At 40.6% G+C, this 27,268-nt stretch overlaps 1 protein-coding gene across 1 annotated transcript; it reads right to left on the reverse strand.

Moving 5' to 3' along the window:
- Window positions 1-203: 203 nt before the first annotated feature.
- Window positions 204-25,953, reverse strand: LOC144245866 (3'-5' RNA helicase YTHDC2-like). Its single transcript, XM_077790183.1, has 28 exons — window positions 25,536-25,953; window positions 24,818-24,908; window positions 24,248-24,441; window positions 22,455-22,654; window positions 21,692-21,858; window positions 19,168-19,270; window positions 17,838-17,994; window positions 15,556-15,663; window positions 14,335-14,483; window positions 13,810-13,945; window positions 13,322-13,448; window positions 12,296-12,361; window positions 11,334-11,512; window positions 11,087-11,183; window positions 10,923-11,010; window positions 10,742-10,822; window positions 10,210-10,292; window positions 9,176-9,281; window positions 8,918-9,037; window positions 8,292-8,564; window positions 7,697-7,823; window positions 7,048-7,253; window positions 6,190-6,385; window positions 4,970-5,079; window positions 3,237-3,526; window positions 2,665-2,839; window positions 895-1,018; window positions 204-313 (listed from the first exon to the last, which is right to left on the reverse strand). The coding sequence occupies exons 1-28, from the start codon at window positions 25,951-25,953 to the stop codon at window positions 204-206; spliced, it is 4,281 nt and encodes a 1,426-aa protein (XP_077646309.1).
- Window positions 25,954-27,268: the final 1,315 nt, after the last annotated feature.

The raw sequence follows: 27,268 nt of genomic DNA on the forward strand, positions 1-27,268 counted from the left end.
CTCCTGAGCTACTTTTGGGGCACCGAATCTTTCTATTAGGTCCCAATTTTTTTCTTCAGCTGCTTTCTTCCTAACAAATTCCCAAAACTTCTGAGGCTGTCATGGAAGCACAGTTACTTGACACGGAGGCAAAGTCCATGGGGCAGTAGGGCTAGATCTCTTAGAAGCTGAACTGTCAACAGTTCCCTGCCCCAACTCAGGTGTTACTGCGGGTGACTCTTCACTTGATTTGCTGTCACTGTCCGGCAGTGGAGGATACGACCTTGCAAACTGTTCATGAAGCTCAGAGGGGGGCGGGGGGCAAATGGCTGGGCTAGAGTGGAGGGGTGTAGGTCTTAGATTCAAAGAAAAAACATAAATTTCTAACCTGGTAGAAGCTTGAGAAAGTGTTGAGAAAGAATGTAAGTAAGTTCTTTATCTCTCTTGTTGTTCACATTGTTTATAATTAGGTTTTACTACTATACGTCATCCACTGCACACCAATAGGTGAGATGTTTTCACTTCAGGACCAATAGAGCTGGTCTGCAGAAAGCTCTGTATAAAAGAGAGATGTATTTTGAAATAAATCAGTTACAGTCTCAGCCTTCTGAACAAAGTCTATTCATTCCCATCCTGCCTCAACAGCGTCAGAGGGGAGCAGGGGGCAGACAGCTGGGTTTGTCTCTCTGCCAAAGACATTTCAGCTAACTGGCGCAGTGGTGCAGTGTATAGAGGCAGCGCTGAAAGCTGCTGTGCAGGTGTGAGATAAAGAGGCTTAGGAGTCTGAGAAGGAGATACTTTGGCAGTCTGCCTGGAAGCCCTAGCAGCGTTCCCAAAAGCTTCAGTATCCAGCGCAGAAACTCTGGCAACTTTCCTGGAAGCTTTGCTAGCCTGCCTGGTAACTTCCATGGGCACCTGCACCTTCTTCAAGGATGTATTCAACAAGTTCCCCATCAAAGGCCCCATCTGACTCATCCCTCCCATCAGACTCCTTTATCAACCCCAAATCTTCATCCACGTTGTACTCTGCTTGTTCCCGCTGTTTTCCATTACTTTAATGCCTCAAAAGGCGATCTCCAAGTAACAACTAGATTGACAATAGTTTTATCTCCCGCTCAGATGACTTCCCACAGCTTGTCCCTGACTTTTTTCCAGCTTTTAACACTAAATGCTGTGTCAGGATCAGTGGCAAAATCCTATGATCTAGCCCACAGCAATATACTACAAAGGGCACAGTCTGAAGTAGTAATTCCTTTATTTCTTAACAAAGCTTTCTATGTAGCCAAAAGAGTCTCTTCCTCTTTAGATTTATTTCCCATTATTACTAGTTGGTGCCCCACCTGCTTCCAGGTGTCTTGATAGGAGAAGATCAGGTCTGGACTTGCCTGTGGCTTCCATCCGCCACTCTCAGCTGCACCAGCGCCGCCTCCCCCGCTACTCCCCAGCGGGTCAGGGCTGCCAGTCGCTGGGACCCCGCGTGGCTCCAGACCGACCACGCTGCTCAGGCTGCTGCTCCACGCGGTGGGCACCAGCTGTCACTGGTATATACACTGCATCGTGAGGCGGTCGCCACACAAAGCACAGACCACAGGCGGTCTCAGATGGCAACTCTTTATTACCGAACATGGCTGACCTTTTATAAACTTTCTAGTTGTTTATACTTCTTCTACCCCAACTATTGGCTACAAAAAATCAACATAACACCACTGGTGAACAGTAACATGACTTTAGTTAACTTTCTAAAAATGCTTTATCCGGCTGCAGTTCTCTCCTTATCTTTCTCCAGTTCTTCTCTTCTCTCAGCCTCCTTGGTAGCAGCCTTGGAGAGAGCTCTTGATCAGCTTCTTCTTGCCTCTCAGCTTCTTTTCGCTCCTTCAGCTAACAGGCCTGCTGTTAGCCCCTTCCACAGTAATTCATCCATGAGGGGCAGGAAACAAGTAGAGCAGAATAGGATTAAAAAGCCTAGTGATTAATTAGAATTGGTTAAAGTCTGACAGATGATGACACCAAAATTAATCATCCTAGAGTGTAGCCTACATCACACTACTCGCATTTCTATATTCAGGAAACATGTTTTCTTCCTTTTACGCTGTCTTAATTTAAAAGCTGAAAGATTCAAGAGGAATTACTACATCCTCCAATGAGTCCATGAAGTTTCCTCTGAATGATCTCCTTAGTGTTACTGCAGTCTACTATTCAAGTACACAGGGACAACTGTCACAGTAATCTCATTAAAAATGTGTGCTTTGTTAAAATAACCATCACAAAAATCAGTCATAGTAAGGCAGGTAAGACAGAATCAGTATTGATATTGAAAATCTATTATGGATGCAGAGAAAGGCAGAATCCAAAAACTTCAGAAGTGTGTATATAATATACTCATTTAGTTGAAAAAAACTTATACATGTTTATTAGAACAAGTTTGGGGTTTTTTTTAAATCTAATTTTTTCTACTTTGGATAGCTTTACCTCAGCAGTCCACGAATTATTTTTGCTGTATTAAACTAGTGAAACAAGGATATTTAGTCTAGATTTTTAAATTCCAGAAGGAAGTATTATGCAGTGTTACAAATGAAAAGCTACGTTAGGTTCCTAATTTATCAGTAAAATACCTAACTGCAGAATGGTATCAGCAAGAAATTCTATTACTTTGGAAGAGCAGGGTGGTATGTTAGAGAACTCTACCTTTCCAGACACTGGAGAAGGAGTAGCACAGGGGCTGGAATAGCTACTGCTGTCTGCAGGCTTCACTGAGGACTGAGCTGATCTGTCATCTGAGGATTGGCTGGAGAGCAAAATGTCATTTTCTTTGTACTTCTTTGGCTGGTGGAGTGCAGGAGAAGTAGATTTCACTGAAACCCTACAAAGGACATACCTTGAGTTTCACAAGCAGTCACTGAACAACTTACATCGACCTGTCAGCCTACTGCATGACCACATGTATTACAGCAACTACAAAATCTATTAAAGCCTAACTAAACTCATACTGACCATTCATTGCTGTTTAATGCTACTGTTAAACTTCTTCTGCTACTTCTCAAACATCACAATTCATGGACAATATTCCTGACTGCTCTCTCAAACAGCAGCCCCAGGTATGAAATATTTCTCTTTGGGATTACAATGCAGCATACAACAGTATAACACCTTCCAGCTGTACTTCCGCTGTTTCCACCTCCTATTACTAGCAGAAACTTTAGTGATACTTGTATACATAAACTGCAACCTACAGTGAGGAGAAGACCTCAGCATCTTACTTTTCAGCATGAGAGGAGTCAGACAATTCTGTTTCTGTTGAGCTTTTTCTGCTGCTGGTTGACTTCCATGTAGATGCCAAAGGAAATTCTTCAGAAGTCACAGGCCTTGGTCTCTGGCCAATTCCTGAAGGCTGCTGCAGACCTGCAGACTGTTCTTCAGCACTCAGAACAGCTGTAATTGCTCTTACAGTTGTTTCATCAACCTGAGACTGCAGCTTAGAAGGAGCTCGCATACGACGCAGAAACAAGCTGTGCCACTTCTGCCTGAGTTGCAGCAGCATACCAGCAGCCTGTAATAAATTCCAATCCTGTTAAATACTGATGAAAATTAGATCACACAGGCAAGAGAACCCTGTCTTTTCCCTATCAGGCAGCACCTGGCATTCTAATATAAACAGGGCCCACAATTAAAGGCAAGACTAAGGTCTTGGGGAAGGGGAATAATCCATATTTAAACTAAGATGTTAATTTGCTTTCTTTTCCTTGGGTACAAGGTCATTTTGGAAACATTTCATTTAGCTCTGTACTAAACTTAGCTTTGTATTGTAATTCCACAGACTTTTTTTTCCCTTCTTTTCTTTCAAGAAAACCCAGTTTTTTCATGCTTTATGCCCTTCCTTGCAAGTCAGTCTCTACTCATGCACTCTTCAGTCATAGTTGATGGAAAAGAGCTCTAAGTGATATTTTTCTTACATAGACACCTGGTCAAATGTAATGACTAAATTCAGAAGACTATTGTCTAATTCTGCTACCAGAAATGCTTCCATTACAATAAATTTTAAAAAATCACTCTTCTGGACATGACTAGGAGAGAGAGTATTATTATTAGAGTTGGTAAAGTTGTGTGTTTCATGACCCATAAACTACCTCCTACCACAGCCACAGCTCCTCAATGACATAAAGACTTCTATTTCAAAGAGGATTTGAAATTTATCCTTCCAAAATCTGACAGCAACTTTCTCTCAGCAACTTCAGCTTCAAGTGCTCCTTTTTTGATCTGATTTTGGTTATCCTCTCAGAGAAAGAAGAACACAATATGCCAATGTGACTGTTCTCTCAGCTCCGGTTCAGATTTTGGCTTATCCCAGCTTGTGCTATGGCCTGATGGAGCACCATGCAGGCAGGACAGGAGGCCAGAAGGAGCAGAAGGGCCCTTATGCTGTCACTGTCACCTGCAGCTTGCTGTCCCTTGCACCCATCATTTTTTGTCTGCCAGTCTCTTCAGAATCTGCTGACTTGTGGAAAGGGACAAAACTGCCAAGCTCAGATATAAAACATCATATTGCCCAGAAAGTTTTTGAAACAGACCCAACAGCATCTGGATTGCTGAGGCTTTCCTGCTCCCTTTTGTGAGAGACAGGACACCCACACCAATATGGAGGAAGAGGGATGAGCACTCTCACTGTTGACTTAGGTGACTATTCTCTTTCTTTCTGCTGACAGGTAAAAGAAGAGAAAGGTATGGGTGATAGGTGATCAAACACTGCAACTTGGATTTTGAATACACAAATTCATGCAACAGACAACTCTGTGCCAAAGGGGATTGAAGCCGTTTAATTCTTAATAAGCTTGTGAAGTAAAGGTTAAATCACAGAGTACCTAGTTCGAGAGACCCAAATGGACCATGACATTCTTGGAGAAAATTCTTGGCTACTCAAATGTTACAAAAACCTTTTCACATCTTTTTACAATTCCTCTACATGAAGCAAACCCAGGAGTAATTTCTTACTTACTTCAGGGTCCAGTTTGAGATGGAGCCATTCATCCAGCTTCAGCAGTGCCAGATCAGCAGATGTCCTGTCCTCATTCTCACTGTCACTGCTATCATTAGATACCCCTCCCCCTGAATTAAAGACAAAAGGTTCATTAGAATTTCCATTTTTTTCTACTATTATTTCTATACAAAAACCCACATACTACTGTATTACCAGCAATATTTTTCCTTCTAAAATTGACTTTCAATGTAAACATTTGTAAAACTACCTCTTCTTTTCTGCAAATACACTGCAAAGTCTTTGCTCCAGATAGCAGCAATCAAGTAGCCAGACCTGCTGAAGGTCCTACTATGTAAAAACCTGGATTGATATGATGTGACCCAACTCATGTACCTTCACCAGTATTCACAGGCCACTATACAACTTTTGCCTAAAGCTGTTTGCAAAATCACACGTGCCTCTATTTCCTAGTAAAACAGCAGAGTTAAAGACCTAGTAAGAAAAAAAAAAAATATATATATGGCTATTAATTAGGATTCTTTATTTTTCTTAAGTGCAATTCAGTCAGCATGAGCACTACTCTAAGGTTCACAGTTTAAAAGCAAGACAGGAAAGCTTTAGAAATAAGTTGGACTTTTAGTCTGATTCAAACTATGACAACTAGAAGCAGTTATTTTTGCTCCCATTCCAACAGGACTCAATTTAAATGAGAAGTAAGAAGGAAATGTATATATATTCCCTATTACTTACAGTTAATAGTACAGTTAACTGAAATTAAAAATTATCAGTAGAACATATCTTGAAAATGTATGTGTTAGCTAGAAGCAACATGACTTGTTTGCCATACTGACTGTTTCTAAATTATTCTGTTTGAATAATCTGGTTCAATGTATCAAATAAAGTAGTCTGTAGAAAAAGAACATGCATACTACACTTCTCAGTACCAGTACTACAGTTCTCATTAGACATTGTGGCTGCGTTCTTTCCTTACAAACTACACTGCAGTTTCTGAGACCCTACAACTGTGTAATTTATGGACTTGAATAGGTAAGGAATCCCAAAATGGAGAGATTTGTTACAGAACCAACAAACTCTTCCTGAATAGCTACAGGAATTATAACAGGTGCTGTTTCCAGAATCAGACAATACATGTATTAAATATTACTGGAAAATAAGCTCTGCATGTCACACGCTGATGTATACCAATGGGAACATCCCAAATCCAGACTCCAGTGTACCTCGAAAGGATGAAGATGCCTGCAAGGCATTACTTGGTAGTCTGGCTGGTCCACAGAAGAGGGCCACGGTGACAGGTGTCACAACAGAGCAGCACCTGATGTTTGCTGTCTTGTGAGCTCTTGTCATTTCATCATATATAAGCCAGTCTGTGGGGAGGGCCTGGATGGCTGCAGCTTGTCCATTTGCTGGGGCAATCTGTGCAAGAGCAGGTAACTGTAATTAATGTAAATTTGAATGTATTTTTCATTTTATCCAGAGACACTGTGGATGCCTCAACCTGGCAGTGCCCAAGGCCAGGCTGGGTGGGGCTCTGAGCAACCTGGACTAGTGGAAGGCGTCCCTGCCCGTGGCCAGGGTTGGAATGAGATAAGCTTTAAGGTCCCTTCCAACCCAAACCATTCTCTGATTCTGTATTTTGAGAATTAAATACATCTACAATTATATACATATAAAAATATACATGCACTTAAAAAAGTGTGAGAGAATTCAATCAGATTCATCAATTATCCTACCATGATAAAACAAAATATGCTGCTTTAAAAAGAAATGTTAAAAAAAAGTATCAGAGAAAAACTTGCTTTTAAGAATAGGGATCATTGTATCTTTAAAACAATTTTATAGCAGGGCAGTTTTTTTGCCTTTTTGCCTTGTTCCATCTAGAGAAAGGACTAATTGAAAGGATGAAAAAATGAATCAACTCCAGTTCTATCAGCTGGGTAGAACAGTATTTTCTAAAGCTGTAGTGTTAAATGCCTATACTGCTTTTGAAGTACTGACAAATAGGAAAAGACATTTCTAAAACACGTGACAGATTTTAGTGCCCTTTTTTTTGAACTATGAATTCGAAGTGTCTTTACCTTTTTATACTGAGACTGACCAAGAACAGAGGTAGGATGAAATCGCACTTTCTTCTCCTTTGGTTCCGTCAACACCAGGCTGTCTCTGTCTACATGCACAAGATTGGGATACATCCCGGCCACTAAGGCACCTTTAATTACAGCCCAGTTCTCAGAGTTAGTATTAACATCTCTAATATCAGCTCCTCCTCTGGCTCTCACGAAACCTGACAAATGAAAGAGACAAAACAGTGCCATGTTACCTTGTGTTTGCCTCTCAAAAGGAGTCAGAAACTAAAGGTGAAATAAATGACTTTTTTGTTGCATTTTTCACCACTGCCAACCTTAACAGCACCAAGAAGAAACCATTACACTGAAATCCTTCCTGATAAGGGGTTTCATACTGACACAGAATACCACTATTTTCTACAATATAAAGACATTTCCTATGGGAATAATTCATTAAAACATGAAATGCAGTGGCATGTGGAGATGAGGGTGCTTTCAGTTAGATCAGCCACAATTCCTCATCTGCACCATACCCTGCATGAATGTGTGCATGACGGTGTATTTCAAATTAAGGAAAATTACACCAGTGAACACAATTTTTGTTACAATTTCTATATGCTTGACTTTAAAACAATATTAAAATTGTTTCCAACTTCTCTACCTGAGGCTCTAAGCTGGCCAAGCACCTGTGTTCTCATTCCTGCAATGATTTCCATTGTGGCTTGGGATAGGAAGTTCTTTTCACAGAAGGCTCTCTCCCATCTGTCACTGCGTGCCTTCTGCCATGCCTGAAAATGTTTTCACATTTGCCTATTAATTTGAAGGACTTAAACTAAAAACTTCATTTTCTTTAAAGATTACATTTATGTCAATAAAATGAATGCAAAACCCACTCTAAAAGTTAATGTATCAAGCCAGATTATTTTTTCTGTTCAACAATTAGATTCTCTTTATGTGCTCACTCCAGTGATGATTATGTCAAGTTAAAACAATAAATAAAGATCATTACATTAAGATCATGATTCAAAGTTCAGTGTAGTAGGATGCAAAGAGGCACATTGTTGAAACATTCCAAATTTTCTAAGGTTTGAAACAAAACATACTACAAAAAGGGTTCCCTCACAAATTTATGAGTCCAATACACAGGAAAGGCACTAGGCAAAAAGAAACAGTCTGCCACTCTACATCCAACTGGTACATCTGCATTTTGCTTGGGTGATGTGCTGTGATTAGTACTCTCTGAAATGAAAGACTACCTGGAAAGCCCTGAGCAGGGCCATGTGGTCACTGAACGTCCCGGCCGCAAAATGCTTCCTGCACAGCACGGCTGCACGCTTTTGGGAGGCCAGCGTGGGCAGCACAAAAGGGTCTTGGCAGGCAAGAGCACAGGCAATGGTCAGAACAGGATCCAGGCACTTCAGAACTACAGCATACAACACCATTTTACCGAGGTGTGGCTCTACAGGTAATTCAGTGAGCTGATAACCAAGCTCAGTGAGATCTTCCCAAGGGTCCATGGCATCTATGGTCTGTTCATAAACAAACAAACAAACAAATAAAGGAGAGGGGGATGGGTACAGTGGACAAAATCAATTTACAGTGAAAGCAAAAAGGATGTGAATAATGGACATTAACTAGACTTGTTTCCAAACACTGAAGAAGCAAGTCAAACTATTAACAGAGACAAGACTTTGAAGCACTCTCTTCCCTTGACATGGAAAAACACATCCCCACACACAATATGAAAACAGACAATAAACAAAACTTCAAAACATCCTTAAGTAATTAAAAACAGCTTCAGTACAAACTGATGTCAGTAAACTGCTACACCACAAGTTTGGGATCAAACACGATTACCATCTAAACCTATTCCTTTTCTGACCTTAAGCATATGCACAGCATTTCTCACAGTTACAGCAGGCGGAGGATCAGGAGCTTTCATAAGAAAGTCTACAACTGGACAATTAATTGGAGCAAGAATTTTCGTGTACAAACAGATCTCCTGCAAGGTAAAAGGCAGAACAAAAAAAGATTACCAAGATTTGGAAGCAGCCGCCAAACACATGATTTGTTGCAATTAACGGTATGGTTTGAGGACATTGTATTTTTTTAAAATTATAGTTTCTAACTGAACACGCACCTGAAGCGGCAGTCTTAGAAGTTCTGGAGATTGAAATTCCAACATATTCTGAAATCGGAGCCTGCTGAAGAGACGAAAGCAGATCCCAGGCTGACAGCGCCCAGCCCTTGAAAATAAAATATGGGAAGTTGTGAAAATGAGGATTTCTTTCTAAAAACAAAACCAAAAGCCAACAAACAGACACAGAAACTCAGAATGAAAAAGAAGAGACACTACCATGAAGAAAGTGTTGTTAAGTCACACGCAAAGTGAAAGTTTTCTAATCATGAATTATTTTTAAGAGTGTGGCAAATTTTTACTGTAATTTTAACCCAACACTGAGAAATCTGGAGAAAGAAAAACAAGGCTTTTCTAATGTAAAGTGCTGTGGGTTTTTTGCTAACCTAAGACCAGTCCAAATCTCAATCATCCTTGGTTGTAAGGAACCAGTTGCAAACTTTCTTGCTTCCCCTCACATCCCCTAAAAAGAAGTGATGCTTGGAATAAAAGGTAGAATAAAGATGAAGTAACTTGTGAGTGAATGAGGGACAGCAAATTCTCTCAGTCATATACATCTATGTGCATACGTGCAGCTTAATGCCAATATGATTGATTAAACAGGCATTTGTTGCTATATAAACTTCTGAGCCCTCACCCACAGTGCTGGGAAGAATATAATCATGGCCTGTTAAGTCATGGATAGCTTGGAGAAAGTGAAATAGGCAGTCCTCTGCCCATAGACATGATGTGAAAACACCCCACTGGACATTGTGACTGCAGGTGCTACGTGGGAGAAAGAGGAAGGAGAACAAATTAATGGGGGGAAAACAACCCAGACCTTTGGGAAATGCCTGAGCATCACTTTTCTACAACTTGGGAGATTATTCCAAGGAAATACATGCTGACGCCTACTCGTCTGCAGAGAACCAGTGTTAGCCTCTATGCAACACAACACCGGAATAGGCCAGGAACAATTACTATGTTGTGTGGTTTATTCTAAACATAAAGAACTGTGGATATCTGCAAAATGGAAACTGCTATGAGGCACTTATTACCTGCCTTTTCTCTGGATAGCACTGGCTTTTGAAATCCACCCCATTTTTAGCACTGTAGCACAACTCAGTGCATCAAAAGACTTCTAGAAAAACAAAGACAGGAATACAAACTGAAAACTCAATAGGGTACATGAAATACAAGTTACTAGTTATTTAGATTACCAACAGAAGTTTTCTAAAAAGTATGAAAGAGTAAGATATACAGCAGCTTCTGACACAAAGGTACCTTCTCAATTTCAAGTGAATTAATGAGGGTATCTCCTTTCTAGTATCTTAATGCTCCACAATTTTTGAAATTCAAGATTTTCAAAGTTTTTTAGACAGATAGCTTACAGAATTTGTCTTAAAACAAATGCATGTTGAAACTTTTCAGAAAGGACTGTTGCCTGACAGGCACTAGCTCTCAGCTAGTAAAAGCTTTTTTTCACTTTACTGTAAAGTAATAAATAAAAAAAAAAAGTTCTCCAAAATTTATGCACTGTGTGTTTTGTGTGTTTTAGAATCACACTAGGAAAATTTAAGGCAGTCCTACCTCTTTCACCTTGCCTGAGTCAATGACAAACACCACATCATTGACTGTTATGCTGGTTTCTGCAATATTAGTAGAAAGAATCTGCAAAGAAAAAAACCCAAAACCACTAACACTATAATAACTGTAAAAGCAATGGCAAAATAGGTCATTGTGGCATTGGAAAAAGTCCTCTAATACTTGCAATTTTGCGGATGCCAAAAGGTGGACTTTCAAGCACTTTCTTCTGGTCCAAAGTCTGCATACTTGAATGAAGCATGAAAACTTGGTATCTAATGCAAGACAAAAGGGACATTTTAAGGATCCTTAAAAGAAGCAATGAAAAGCCACAGTAACTAAAGGTTTTACCTGTGAGCATTATCAGCAAATCTCTTGTCATCCAAAACAATGCGGTCCCTCAGGCTCACTATCTCATCATACCCAGGAAGAAATATTAAAATTGCTCCTAAAAAAGGAAGTGGGTTTGCAAAGTTAAACAGAAAATTCAAATACATGTCAAATAGCACTCAGAAGGTTTTAACGTTTGTGGATTGCTGAAAAAAGAGCATGATTATCAGAAGTCAAATCCACAACCACTGGTTAGGTATTTACCTACCTGCATCAGAACTATGACAGATGCTGTGAAGTAAGTGCATTATCAGATCCAGATCCACTTTTTCATCATCAAAACTGTGATGGTAAGCTGTCAGTAGCTCTCTGTCCTCTGCACTAAGGTCACTAGCACTTTTTTGGATCAGGGAATTTTCATCCATGTTTCCAAATCCGAATGAAGCGCTGTAACAGGAAAATACACCAGAATCAAGGCTGCCCCTTAGGGTTTGCATTGAGCCATCAACTCAAACTTAGATCGAGACCAACATGACTATTGGTCTTGAATTCTGATGTTTAAGTGTAGCAGAAGGGAATCACCATACTATTACTGTTTACTGATTCCAGTGTTAACCCAATGAAGGATGCCACTTTATTTATTAGTGTTAACTTTAGTTTTCTTCAACTTCATTGAAACACAACCATAAGCAAAGGAAAGTATAAAGATACTTCTCGTTTATCTGTTCAAGTAAAAATATTTAAGAGATACGTCTTCTCCAAAAATTTCCCACTAGCAGAAACTACACTAAGAGAAATTATAGTAGAGATAATCTTTACAAAACACTACCTTCAAGTATGATAACTGTAAGTTAATCAGAAAAACATTCTTGAATGGCCTAGTGTACACATTACTTCTGTAAATTTTCTTTAATATGCCTATTGCATATAAAAAAATAGATAAAAACACATTACAGATTTGTTTCCAAAATAAGCATGTGAAAAGAAAATGGTACATAGTATAGAATTAGCAAGTTGTGTAAACATAAACAATATGCTATTGAGTACAAACTCTTTTGCTGTTTATTTTTTTCAATATTCCTATTCTTAAAAAAAGGTATTGCTATTAAGTCCAGATTTTAGAGCATGAAAAGCTAAAACCTGTTCTGATTAGAACACAAATCTCAAATTTTCCATCACAACTCTTTGTATATCATATACAACTCATATTGCAAAACAGTTACAGCTTACCTGTAGGATTCCAACAGATGAACAACCTCTGTCTGTCCAAAGTGCCTAGCCCAGTCCACAGCCATCCTGAAATAGTTGCACAAGTATTTTTATTAGACTTTTCACTTCAAAAGATGCATATGAAGAGCACATCAGGAGAGGCAATTGACATCAGACTTTTGTACCCATTTCTGTATTGACATCAGTACTGTTATTGCTGGATCTGCAACTTCCCATTTGAAAGTGCTTGAATAGGTGTTAACAGCTGACTTTCAGGTGACTACAGTTCTTTACCACAACAGAATGTCAGTTTTACACAGGAGCAAACATGCACGAGGAAGTGAGGAGGAAGAAGGTGCCATTCCTTTAAAAATGGTGCAGAGATCAGACCTGCCTGTTTGCAGTATCCTTGAAGTCATCTCAAGAAGTCACACCTCAGGCATAACATCTGGCTATTTCATGTCTTTCAGAAGCTGTCCTCCTCACTATGCAGTTCACTGTTTTATCTTTAAACTGCATTTCTTCCCCAAGTTATTCAAATGTTAGCACCAAATATCAGACCCCTGGAATCCTAATTCTTATAATTCCATACTACAATTATTTACTGTACTTCCCTGTTTATATGAAGACATACTCCATGACCACAAAACCTGAGTTTCTACAGATTCACAAATATTTTTTACATGCTACAATATATTTAGAAACATAACAGAAAGATCTTCTGATATGTGTAGCTCCATGAAACTAGAATTGCCAAATATTTTGGTCCAATTCAGTAGATTACAGTTGTTCTACTAACCAGTATCTTACATAAGACCTACTGAAACAAAGTTTATAGCTCATAATCAAGACCATGTAATTAAGAATTCAATTTAGAATTTACAGAAAACAATGTGATTATGAGGAGTTAGAAATTGTTGAGGCTGTCAAAATCTATAGTTCTTGCAGCAGTGTGATAAGTTAGCAAATTAATTTAGATGTTAAAGAATTTTATTTCTCTCTCCTATATTGACAAATAAATCTATCTTTTGGTTTCTCTGTTTTTACCAGCCATTAGATGATTTGCAGTGGATACTTGCTCCCATGCTGATCAACTGTTCTACTTGACTCAAAAAGCCTCTCCCTGAAGAAATCATCAGAGCAGTCGCACCAGTTTCACTGTGCCTATAATCAACTGAGAAGTAAAAAAAAAAAAAAAAAAAAAAAATCCAGCAAACCCAGTAGAAATGTTATTTTTTCATCTAAATATAGTACAAATACTGCTTTCAAATTCCAGCGCAAAGAAAATTTGTTTCCTCACTTTATCTCTGAAGTTAGTTCATATGAATTCTACACTGTTTTAGAAACACACTTCTGTCAATACTTCAAAACAACAACTAACTAAACAACTCATTATTTTTGCTAGCCCAATCATTTTTTCAGTCGGCATCAGAATGCAAAGGTAACACCATTTGAAACTGGAGATAAAAGTAGCCATAAAAATCTAAGTACATCTGAGGTTGCTTTTTTCTTATGTAATAACACATGAAACTTACCACTGACATTTTCAGTTAAAATAAGATTTAACAGCTGAGCAAACGAATCAGTATCTTCATGCAACCAGATGTCAGAAAGACAGGAATCCATTTCTTTTACTATCCACGGTTCAAGGCAATTCACATCTTTTTCAGTCTGAAAATAAAAAACAATATTGAAAGCTTAATCTTTTCCAAGAGTTGTCTTTATTCTCATACATTACCCACAAAGAATTGGAATGGTTATTTTTCCCAGCAGCAACAGAAACCCAGCACTCAGGCATCGGTTCATGCATTGATTTTGTCATACGCAAGTACGAACACAATGGCAGTCGAGCCATTTGATCTGAGGAAAAGCTGTGTGCAACCACCCGAACTGAAGAGCACACTTCAGCTAGAGCCGTTCATCCTCATCAAGTAATCTTTAAAATACGTTAATGTCTTGAAAGACTCGACAGAACTTTAGAAAACAGATTTTAAATGGCTAGTAATACAACACAAATATGAACACCGGTAACATCTCTTCTGACAAAAGAAAAAACTTACCAGTTGATTAAATACTGTGTCACTGCCATCATCCAACCATTTGTACTCCTCATTTGTCCTCGGAACTGATTTTTGTCTCCGAGATGTCCCTTTGTTAGTGTTATCTTGAGCTGAACACCACTCATCAAGAGTGTTCTTCTGTTTCTCTTCTAGAATGCAAAGTATTCCCCAAGAAAGTTTTAGAGTCATATTTATTATCCATTGTTTTCTACTAAAAAAGTTAGTTACAGCAGGTTTTACCAAGTTTTACCTATTCAACCTCTTTTATTTAGTCTAGAATGCTACTATCAGTCCAACATAAATGACATGTTTAAGGGTACCCAAAGAGCACCACTGCAAACAAGGGCTATAAAAACAAGGTAAAACCCAACACTTTGCTGTTTAACCCCCCAAACCTCCATTATTCCAAACTACTGCACTCAAAGTATCTCCCTTAAGTAATCACCTTCTACACAATGGAATTCTGAAGACAAGTGATACAGTCCCTGCATGTAACAACTTACTTTTCTACACTAGTGGAAGAAACATCAGAAAACACCAGTGTCCTAACTGAACTTTTCTGACCCCAGTGATCAGAGATGAGCACTGTGATCAATACCCAGTTAGGACTGGATATTGAATGTTATAGCTTTGGGGTTTGCATTTTTTACTTTTTCTTTAAATAATCACTGGGATCATTACTTTCAGTTGCCAGGAAAACTTCTGAAGCAGTATCTACTTAATCAACTTAAAACCAATGATGTATAGCTCAAGACTCTTAACACTTAAAAAAATACATCCATGCCTGAAGAAAGCAGTGAAAAATGTTACTGAAGGGAATACCTTGTCCATTTAGTGCAAGATGTACAAAATCATGCCTGCTTTAATAGCTGCACTTTAATTTGCACCCAAAGGTACAGAGCATCCTATGCTTCTTTAGTATTCATGTGGGCAGAGCCCCCAGTTATATATAACTCTACAGCATAATAATTAGAAAAAGATGACATTTATCAACTGAGTGAAAACAGAATGCAACCACTGAATCAAAGTGATTTTTTTTTTCTTTAATTGCATAAAATATTTCCATAATGTAAATATTGAGAGCTTAAAGATACTTGTTGTCATCTAATCACACTCATTTAATCTCCTGACTCTGGAACTTCAACAGAAAATAATTCTGTTAATTGTTTGTTCAATCAATGATTCTCATTGCCAACCCTTAGAATTAACAAGTCCACTGACCTTGCTGCTTTTTTTCGTTGTACTTCACCATCTCTTTGTTCGTATACCCAGTGCTTTGTAAAATGTCCTCCAGAAACATCTCTTTAACTTCAAAAGGTCTCCCTTGGACTAAAATAGAAAAAATCTGTAAAAGATCATATATTCACCAGCTTCACTTACAGAATTAATTTTTTAAAAAAACTACCTTCACTGGAGTTTATTTTTCTCAAAACTGTACAAAATAAAACATTTCCAAAATCAAATGCCACCTTGTTTCGCCTCAACCTCTTCAATTTTATGAAGTGCTCCAGCAGGAGATGTTCATAAGATTGACAGTTATTAACTACAATTTTTTTTAAATGAGAAAAAGAAAACAACCGTTTTTGTTTAGGCTTACAAACAAGAACTTGCCATGTAAGTCTGCCATCTGGATAAAAATGTAATTAATTAATAAGCAATTAATACAGCTTTTTGGAAGGTTCCACACAGAGACAGTACATCTTTGTACTGAACTACTTTCTTTTCATGAGAATCATGTGAGAAGGCAGCCTTATCTCCATGTCCTCAACTAATTCAGCAAAGCTGAGCTTTCTTTACTGAATACTTCTTGACAGATGAGACATCCCAGCGGCCTTTATCTTCTGATAATTTATCCCGATTTCTTTTTCAACAGGACTGTTTTCTAGACCTTATCTGTCGACATTGCAGGATGTTTGCTGCATGAAGATTAAAATCTCTACAGTTTGATTTCTTCTTCCTTAACCTGACTCGGGAACACTCAGGATTTTCCTTCAGAAAGAACAATCCACAATTCACATACTTTTAGAAGCTGTCACAGAGGAAGCCTTCCAACACTGATCACAAACTCTGTGTACTACAGTGATCCACAGCTACAAAATGTAGTTTCTGTGGTCAGGATTTTGTATTGCTGAAGGAGACTCAAACCTTGTATATTACATTAACAGACAAAGCCACTTATTTTAATTCTTAAATTAACAAAAAAAAAAAAAAAAAACCAAACCAAAAAAACGGGAAAAAACCATCTTTTGAATTGTTATTGGCCTGTTACATAACCAGCACAAACACTGTGGTAAACTGGAGAGATTGGGAGAGATTGACAGCAGATTTTCCAACACAAATTGACCGATCTGAAAGAACAGGAAGCTGCAAAAAGACTAAACTGGAAAGTCATACAACAATCACAACTGAGGCACTCCCTTGCAAAAAAAATTCAGAGAACATGAAATCACGTGTAATTTCCAGATTCCCGTCTCCAACAAGCTGCAAACCTTATTCAACTGGGCAGAAATTCAAAACTGAGAACTAAACACTTCCATCTGCAAAAAAAGGAAGGCAAAAAAGGTTTCCTTCTCACAAACATTTGCTAAAATAAACCACTAAGCAATCCCATTTCCTAAAACCATTGAGATTTTTTTAAAAAAGGCTGACATGCAGAGAGTCTACCTGATTGTCAGATAAAGCATTTCTCTTGAAAGCTACTTTTCAAAACACATTAAAGTTGGACATTACTGTTGAAAAAGTAAGAGAATTGCAAGGTGCCAGAGGTCACCCATGCAGAAAACCTGCAAACCAGGAGGGTGGGGCAAAAACTGCAAACCCACAAAAACCCCCCATCTCCCACGCAGTTACATTTTGCCTTTACTAAAGATCAGTCAAATGAAATTAAACCAGCAAATAATGGTAACTTTTCTTTGCATTTGAATGTAGTCTAACTGCAGGTAACTGAGTCTGCAAACAAACTAAGCGAAACTGGATGTCTTTTCTGAATATTTACCTAGATGAACAATTACTAATTTTCCTTAAATCAGAGAATCATGTAATTCTTTTTTCATGTGAAACCCAACCTGCCTAAGCCTGTATTTCTGAACTGAACTTGTACAATTATCTGTGTTTTATCCAGTAACCAGTAACAACCTTCACAAAGCCTGAAGAGTAAGATCCTACTGGAATGCACTGATATGTATCACACTCATGTAGCTCCTAAGTCCTGTATCAGCATGAAGACAGAACTTCAATAACCTCTTCCTACTTCTTCAATTAAGAGTGGAGGGGGGCAGGATGTACCTGCATTTACAGAACTCCCAGGGACTAGAACACTTCACTTTGAATGAGGTGCAAACAGTCAAGAAATAAGAAACCTGCATACAGAAAGAACAAGGATTCCTGTAATTCTCAGTGTATTAATCATGTGCCTTTCCTCAGAATAATTTGCTACAGTTTAGTAAGATCTGTGAGTCTCAGGGCAGGTATACTCAGACTTAAGAGTTAAGATCAAGACTTACTATGTATTACTGGGCAGCTTCCAAAATACCTAATAAAGAGATTTGCATCTAGAGAAGCACTAGAGAGAATTAGTTTTAAATTATTCTGGTTTTGCAGCACATCTCTCAGTTTTATTAGCAAGAAGTCGCTGAACCTATCCCTCTCATGTACTTCATCCTGTAACAAAAGGGGAAAAAAAAGAGATGAAAAACCATCACAGATTCAGGATCACAACTTCTGACAAAAACAAACTTCTCTAAAAAAAAAAAATACATGTTTTGGTGGCACATTACAGAGGCCTTAAAATGTGTGAGTCTAGTTTAAGTAATATGTTTTTTTAAAAAAAACTATCCATAAAGAAACAAAAACGCCTCAAAAAGTTTTTATCCACACTGAGTGCCTTGCAACACTGAAGCTGTAAACACCTTAACTTTAGAGGCTAAAGTGTGTATCTGAAACCTCTCTGATTTTGTATTTGAAGCCAAATTTCAAGAAAACACCACAAACTACAAATCTTATTTTAATAAATTCTCACTTCACCACTGATAAGCATTTAAAGAAATGTATGACACCACAGAATCAGAAAAACAGACAAATTGATTAGACAAGTCATACACAAAGCCTGTAGGTTAAGGCACATAACTGATTAATCATCTTTTTCATTCTTCTGTTTTGATTTATATTATGAATGAAGGAAACAAGGACTCAAAATACAAAGTTTGTAGGCTGACATCAAGAATGTATAGATCATTCTCATGCTTTTTTAACTTTGATAAACAGGCAGGCACCTAAACTTACCTTTTCATCTTCAGTACTTAAATCTTGCCAAAAACATTCTAGTTCCCTTTACTTATTCAATTCCATCATAGGAATATTGACATAATCACAAATGAACAATCTGAATAATTTGCTAACAATTAGACTCCACATTATCTAGAAAACTCTGGGCAAACAAATGGACTGAAAACCTGTATTGCTAAAACAAATGGTAAGAGAAATTCTGACACAATCACATTGAACCACATCAAGGTAAGCCTCCCTATGGATTTTCTGCTGACCACAGAAGTTCAGAAAAATTTACACTTCTGTCCTTCTCCACTCCTCCTGATTCCACACTTAATCATTGGCATGGAAATAAGATATTTTTACAGGAAAAACGCAAACACACAGAAAAACACCAAACTGCACAAAACATGCATTCTACTCTTTGAAGTCTTTAAAGTTGATTCAGATTCTACCAAACAAAAACACCTAAAGTGCTCAGCAAATTTAAGTAAAACAAATGAGGACCTCATTTTCCAAAGCAATACATATTGCTCCACCCCACATGAAAGACCACAGGATGCTCACCACAATAACATGGGTCACGGTGGAGAGAGTGCTGTCTCCTGCCATCAGCGTGCCAAGGAGCATGTCATTAGTGCAGAATGTTACCAGCGTCTTTGGAGAAACCCTATGGATCACATCACAGAGACAACTCAGGGGTTTGCACCATTTAAAGCTTTCCATGGATCAAAAATTAAAGCAGCTGCTGACCAGAAGAGATATTACAGTTCTCTCCTCAAAAGATTCATGCACACCACTTGTTTTTAAACTGTGCCTTTTCCCAGACATTTCCTAACAATTTGTAGTGCTTGTGCCCCAAAACTCTGGACAACAGATTAATTGGAAGAATAAGATTCAATTTTAATAAATAAGGAAGTAAAAGTAAACTGTGAAGAAACCCTGCACGTCATTCATTTTACTAGAAAATTCCACGTGGAAAACCAGGTTCTAATTCCTCAGCCTGTGCTTGGATATAGCCTTTGTACTTGTCTACACGTGGTGGGATGGCGCCAGGTCTGGATGCCAGGTGCCTACCCAAGCCACTCTATCTGTCCTCTCCATGGGCAGGGGAGAGGAAACACAACAAAAAGACTCCCAGGCTCCAGAGAAAGACAAGGAGAATGTGGGTCTCTCCCATGGGAACGTGGGTCCTCCACGAGCTTCTCCAATATGGGTCCTTCCCATGGGCTGCAGTTCTCCAGGAACTGCTGCAGCACAGGTCCTTTTCCACAGGGTGCAGTGCTTCAGGAACAGCTTGCTCCAGTGTGGGACCCCACAGGGTCACAATCCTGACAGCAAACCTGCTTCTGTGTGGCTCCCTCCCCGGGGCCACAGCTTCTGCCAGGAGCCTGTTTCAGCACAGACTTCCCAGAGGATCACAGCCTCCTTCAAGCATCTACCTGCTCCAACACAGAATCCTTCACAGGAGGACCCCTGCTGCACCGCGGACCTCCACGGCCTGCTGGGCCACAGCTGCCTCACCATGGGCTGCACCATGGGCTGCCCTGGCACCTGGAGGATCTCCTCCCCTCCTGCACTGACCTTCCTGTGTGCAGAGCTGCTTCTCTCACATGCTTTCACGGCTCTTCCTGAACCGCTGCCTCTGTTGTGCAGGTTTTCCTCCCCATTTCCCCACTGTCCCAGAGGCACTGTCACCATCGCAGATAGGCTCAGCCTTGGCCAGAGGCAGGTCTGTCTTGGCTGGCACCGGCTCTGTCACACACGGGAGAGGCTTCTGGCACCTCCTCACAGAAGCCTCCCCACAGCTCCCAAAGCCTTGCCTTGAAGACACAACTCATTACAGCTGACTAAATCACAGGGTCATCTGCTTGATCCTCTGGTTTTTCAGGAGGTGAAAATACTGAAATGTTACAATTCTATACCTGGGGCACAGTTAGCTGTCCCAATAAAAACAGCAATTCTCACTACTCCCTCTGCTACTGCCATCCTAAAAGAGCTGAAAAGTTCCTCTGTACTGTACTCTACCGCTTTTCTCTGGAAGACAGTTAAGCAAACCTCTAAACATCTCCACTCCAAATTTCTTTTGTCCACAGCTCAAAATATTGTTATCTCTCCCTTACAGTGTTTCCCTGGAGTAATTGTATTGATTTTTCTCAAGCTGGATTTTCTGCACTGCTTCCAGTAATTCTACCATTTTCACCTGACTTTGCTCTTCTTCTGCCAGCATAGTACTTCCATTTATTAATCATCCAGCTTATTTGTGACACATTTTCACCAGCTCTTCTAATCTCTTAATATCCTTGTGAGCTTTCATACACATATTTGAATTCTTATTGTGGCTTCATTTTTCAAGTGCTTTCATTTTCACCAGCTATGTGTTGTCTTTGTTCACTCAAGCAACACAACCTTTGGCCATCTTCTGGTCATTCATATCTCAACTGCTGGCCCTTCCCTGAAATGTCATTTCGCTACATGGTGCAAAGATGTAAAAACCCCAACCAATCCATTCATGCTCTGCTTTACAGACAAACTCATCAAGTGATACTGAAATCTCTTACTTTTGCATCACTTCATGTTTTAAACACAGAAGCTGAAGAAGAGTACATTTAATCCAGACTAGACTGATAAATAATGCTCAGCTTCATCAGTCACATTCCAATTTTTTTGTTTTCCCTTTTATGGCTCCTATCAACTCTCACTACTTAACATTAGTTACAGCATGCTGGTTTTCACACCTACCTTCAAAGCTTGCAGACCTTTTGGATCCACACATGTTAAAAGCAGAGGGGGGGGGGGAAAAAAAGAGGAAAGTGTAGACTTGATCTGAAAATCAGACAAGGATTTCCATGCATACGCTCCGCAGAAGAAATCAACAGAAAATACCTGAGATTCAGTTCTGTAAGACAACCTTCTACATGAAACTGCAAAACACAGGAAGAAAGCCATCCTTTTCACTCTTACGTATTCCTTACCTGCAGTAACGTATCCCACCTGTGAGGCTGCAACACAAACATACTGCGGTTTCAATGTACACAAGATTCACAAGACCAACACAAGATCAACCGACACTCAGAAGTACCATTGGTACCTGCTCTCTAACCGGATCTGGTAACCAATTGTCTGGCCAATCTTCTCTCTTCTTTCTGCTGCCACTCTTTCAGCCACTGCAACAGCTGCTAAACGTCTTGGCTGAGTACAAAACACACGACAGGGAGTTCCATTCTTGTAGCAGTCATCAAGGATAAATTGAGGGATCTGTAAAGAAGTGGTTCAAATTTGCTTTTTGAAAAAATCACAGCTTTGTTAGCACAGGGAAACCATTAACTGCACATCAATATTGCACACTGCAAAAGACTTTTCATTACAATTATCACAGCAAGCAGATCTGAATCAGCAGAAAATAAATTTCTAAGTATAACCTATTTAGGTTTTTTTAAAAGAAAAACCTTACAGTGCCTCCCTCCTGCTTCAGAGAAATCTAAAAAAAAACCAAAGCCCTGAAGATAATCTCACAAAAAAACAGATTACTCTGGATACTAAGAACAGAACTAGCCTTAGAAGAAAAAGGCTTCTACAAACATCACAGCTACTTTCCCTTCAATATTTTGTATTATTTTAATGAAAAAATGGTATCTACCAGAAAATTGTAAGGAATCATTTATGCTTCTAGTACCTATCTAGAGGCTTAGTGTTTCAAAAGCAAGAAAATTAACTGGAACAACATTTTCAATCACATAGGAAAAGGAAAGCCTTAAAATAGCATCAAAGTACCCCATATCACAAATGTTACACAATTGGCATTAGTTTAGAATAAATACTGTTACAGTTTTTATTTCACTGAAGCAACATACCTGCGTCGTTTTTCCCGATCCAGTCTCTCCTATAATCAAAACAATTTTATTGTCCTTTATGGTTTGGACAATTTCTTCCTCTTTTTCAAGAACTGGTAGTGACTGCCTGAAGGAATCAAACTCTGATTCCCCTCTTTTCCCTGGGACCTGGGGGATACCATCATTAAGTCGACCACTTGTCTTGTTTATTTCTTTGTTTTCTGAGAAGACAAGTTAAAAGTTTATTTATGCAGACACAGAGGAAGGTCACAAAAACACTGCTCAAAAATTGTACTTAAAAATTAACATTGCTGGCTTTTTATGCATCCCTGTGGGTAAAGTGACAAACCCATCACACATTTAGACGTCATATTTATAGCATGTCCTGCAGTGCTTGGAATAGATATTTTTTCAAAACAGTTATTACTTTCATAGGTATTTTGAAGAAAACCAGACTCTTCCAGAGCATTGCTCCAAGTCAAAAAAGCCTACAAAGAGCAAAAGGAGAAACAAAGTAAACCAAAGAATACCAGCCTGGTGTATTTTGGTGGCCTTTGTATCTGCGCCCACATTTCACACCTGCAGCTCCCTCTAGAAATACACGCTGACAGAGTTAAACCTTTAAGCTATTCCACACGTTTGCCTGAAATCATACCAATGCAAGCATGCTGTATCAAGAGCCCTGGCCCCCACACAGCAGTGCGATGTGTTAGAGAGCAGTGCCTAAGTAGCCAAAAAACGGGCACATCTTCTGAGGGAGCTACTTCACATCCATCATTGCAAGTGCTACTCTATAATTCCTTGAGAATTATTCTCTGGCAGAATGACAAGCTTGCTGTAAACTCAGTTATACATATGTAATGCCATTAACAGATTCATATACTAAATTTCAAGCTCTGTTGTACCAAGACAAACAGACTAAGAGATCAGGAGAACTAAAAATACATTCTTGAGATGCAGAGAAAGGCAAATATTATACTGTTCATTAACTTATCCCTTACACTCCTAAGACATTGCATTTCAGTACTTTTATTACAGCTTCCCTCTGTTCATATAACAATCCTATTAAACAACAAAAACAATTGGAATTAACAGCAAAGAAAGCACGTCGAGAAGAGACACCACGTATCAAAAACATGCAATTAAACAAGGCATACTGGTACAAATGTTTTCTGTTCACTACACCCATCTCTGCACACAGAAACACAGTGCAATTCTTCCACTTGTAGCTGCTAAAGCAATAATCTAGATGAAAACCTTGCTTTAAAAAAAAAAAAACAACAAGATTTCGACAGAAGTTTGTCTCTCAGTGAACTCTTCCATATTCAAGAAATCAAGTCTGGACAGTAGTCTCTTAAGCACCAAATCTATTTTGTAGAGATGAAGAAATAAAAACTGAAATTCTTGATTTATCAAGGACATTAATTTCTATAAGCACAACAGACAACCTCATTTTCTCATATAGGCGTTCTTATGGCATCACAGTAACACTGACTCTTCAACCCCACCTCATAGTTACTTCTGTGAAGCCACATTTCAAAATGTGCTTCCAAAAAGATTTGGCTGGAACTGGCTCAAAGATTCTAAATTAACACAACACAAGGTGGACATCTCAATGTGCATGATATGACTTCCCAAGTTCCTCACAGCACCAGTTATAAAAGACCTTAAAAGTAAGGAAAATTAATGCATTTGTTTGAAGGTGTCTGTTAGGACACCAGAGGGGACAGAGAGGTTTGTTTTGTCACTGGGTTGCAGGTGGTTTTGAGTGGTGTCGATGGACAAGTCCAAATCAGAACACATGCTGAACGTACCAGATTCAACAGCACAGGCACTTCCTCGCTCTGTCCTTGGCAGGAGCTCCGCGCGTTCCTTATTTGTGACGGGAAAGCGCTGAATTAGCCTCCGGACGGCGTGTTTCGTACAGAGAGCCAAGTCACAAGTCATGACTGTGTGTGCCTCTGACACATCCTTCTTCCTTACAGTCAGGTATCGATTGGCTCCTTTTCTGTCAGGGGGGAGGGAAAACTTATTTTAGGAAAAAGGAACCTACTCTAGGTTAACTTTTATCTGTCAGGGTATGAGATGCTAAGCAAAATCTTTAGAAAAAAAACAGAAATCACAGTGAGAACCTTTTTTAATGGAGCCATTAAATCCACAAAGTATAAAATCAAGCTGTCCCAAAATGCATGTCACAAGCTTTTCCAAGCATGCATACAGCAATGAACAAAGATGCTCATTTCTGTAGCTACTTTTACACTTTTTTCTCTAATACTCTTCCTTGCAACACAGTTGGGTATGTTGAAAACATCAATCAGGTTATCATTAGTCTTGAAATTCTATCCGTCTGCACCAAAGAACTGAAAACTGTACCCCGGACTCACCCTTTGCTTTTAGATACCAGTCCAAGAGACTGACAGAGCCGGTGAACAAATGTTCTTTCAGTACTAGTGAAACTAGAAGGAAATTCCATCTCTAGAATGATAAATAAGAATGAAAAGACAGTAACAATGCAACAGGCAGTAATCTTGACATCTCAATGTTACAGAACACAGAATTGTTAGGATTGGAAGGGAGACCACCCAGTGCAACCCCCCTGCAGGGTCACCTGGAGCAGGTGACACAGGAACACATCTAGGGTTTGGGATGTGTCCAGAGGGGGAAATTCAACGCTTTCCCTGGGCAGCAGTTTCAGTGCTCTGCCACTCTCAAAGGAAAGTAGTTCTCCCTCAAGTTCAGGTGGAACTTCTCTTTTAATTTATGGCCATTGCTCCTTGTCCTGTCACCAAAAAGCCTGCACCGCCTTCCTGGGACTCATCTTGGAGATATTCATATGCATTAGTGAGATCCCCTCTCAGTCTCCTCTGGGCCAAACAGGACCAACTCCCACAGCTCTCCTGATGAGAGACCTCTCATCTCAGTGGTCTCTGCCGGACCCGCTCTATCAGCTCCCTGTCTCCGTGCTGGGGAGCCCAGAGATGGACACAGCACCCCAGCCGTGCCTCACCAGGGCCGGGCAGAGGGGCAGGATCCCCTCCCTGACCCGCTGCCAGCGCCCTCCCCACACCCGCAGCTGCCCCCGGGCCGGGCCGTGCCGCGCACCCGCCTCGTCCCCGCTCCGGAACCGCTCCAGGGCCAGCTGCGCCGCTATTGCCACCACCTCGTCCACGCCGGCGGCCCCGAGGGGCTCGGCCCGGGCGCGCACCGCGGCGGCGGCAGCCCCGTCCCCCGCAGCCCCGCCGGGCTGCCGCCGCGGGACCCGCCCGTGTCGCGACACGGCCCCGACACGGCCCCGCGCGGCCCCGCACGGCCCCGACACCGCCCGGACCCGGGGCCGCAGCCGCTCGGCCCGAGGGCGCCGCCGGGGCGGGGCGGGGCCGGCTGGAGCCGCCCGCAGCCGAGCCGGCCCCGGCGGGAGGAAATTGGCGCTGTTCCCGCCGCTCGGGGGGCACGGCTGCCCGAGGAGCGCGCTGCGCGTGTGGCTGCGGGCAGAACGCGGCCCTGCTCCCTGTCCCGTCATGAATTACCTGCTTTCATGGCATGGCATGAAACGGAGCTGTGGCGAGGGTCATCTCGGGCCTCAGCCTCCTCACTCGGTAAAGTGTTGCTTGCCCTGCTTTTCCTGCTGTCCTTGGACTCCACGCTGAAGACACGAGCTAGAAACTTAACCAAATCCACTTGGGCCTGACACAGGCCTCGGTACTGAAGGCTGCTGCTTCGGAAACATGATTAGGTCAGAAGGAGAGTACCTGGAAGAAGAACAAACTGCACAGAGCTCTGTATAAAAGAGCGATGTATTTTGAAATAAATCAGTTATAGTCTCAGCCTTCTGAACAAAGTCTATTCATTCCCATCCTGCCTCAACAGCGTCAGAGGGGAGCAGGGGGCAGACAGCTGGGTTTGTCTCTCTGCTAAAGACATTTCAGCTAACTGGCGCAGTGGTGCAGTGTATAGAGGCAGCGCTGAAAGCTGCTGTGCAGGTGTGAGATAAAGAGGCTTAGGAGTCTGAGAAGGAGATACTTTGGCAGTCTGCCCGGAAGCCTTAGCAGCGTTCCCAAAAGCTTCAGTATCCAGCGCAGAAACTCTGGCAGTTTTCCTGGAAGCTTTGCTAGCTGGCCTAGAAGCTCTGGCAACTTTCCTGGAAGCTTTGCTAGCCTGCCTGGTAACTTCCATGGGCACCTGCACCTTCTTCAAGGATGTATTCAACAAATCCCCCATCAAAAGCCCCATCTGACTCATCCCTCCCATCAGACTCCTTTATCAACCCCAAATCTTCATCCACGTTGTACTCTGCTTGTTCCCGCTGTTTTCCATTCCTTTAATGCCTCAAAAGGTGATCTCCAAGTAACAACTAGATTGACAATAGTTTTATCTCCCGCTCAGATGACTTCCTACAGCTTGTGCCTGACTTTTTTCCAACTTTTAACACTAAATGCTGTGTCAGGATCAGTGGCAAAATCTTATGATCTAGCCCACAGCAATATACTACAAAGTACAGGGCTCCTCCTGCAGGAGAAGGGATCAGGTCCTGCTCTATAACTTTCATTTTGGCCACTTCTGTTGAGCAGGTAAGAAAAGTCAAAATGAAACCTTTCCCAGCTATTTCCCTCTGCTTTGTCTTTTTATGTGCCAGAACTCTGTGCCACAGGTGGCCTGGGTGTGTGCCGAGCAATGCAGCCCCCACAAAGCCCTTGGTGTCCCCACAAGTTGCCATGCCTTGTTCCCAGGTATGCCCAGCTCTGGCAGGAGAAAGAGCCTGCAGCGCCGTGCCCTGCCCAGCCGGGGCTCTCTGGCACAGAGCAGCAGCAGCGACAGCACCTTTCAATCTGCTCCTT

Source organism: Lonchura striata, chromosome Z (assembly GCF_046129695.1).
Source record: "Lonchura striata isolate bLonStr1 chromosome Z, bLonStr1.mat, whole genome shotgun sequence".
In the NCBI taxonomy this organism is placed as follows: Eukaryota; Metazoa; Chordata; class Aves; order Passeriformes; family Estrildidae; genus Lonchura; species Lonchura striata.

Excerpts from the sequence above, each read along its gene's own strand:
- LOC144245866 (XM_077790183.1), bottom strand. The coding sequence starts at position 25,953 with ATGACGGGACAGGGAGCAGGGCCGCGTTCTGCCCGCAGCCACACGCGC. Across the intron at positions 22,655-24,247 it reads TGCCTGTGCTGTTGAATCTG|AAAACAAAGAAATAAACAAG; the intron begins GTACGTTCAGCA and ends TTGTCTTCTCAG. Across the intron at positions 6,386-7,047 it reads GTCAGTCTCAGTATAAAAAG|ATTGCCCCAGCAAATGGACA; the intron begins GTAAAGACACTT and ends GCTCTTGCACAG.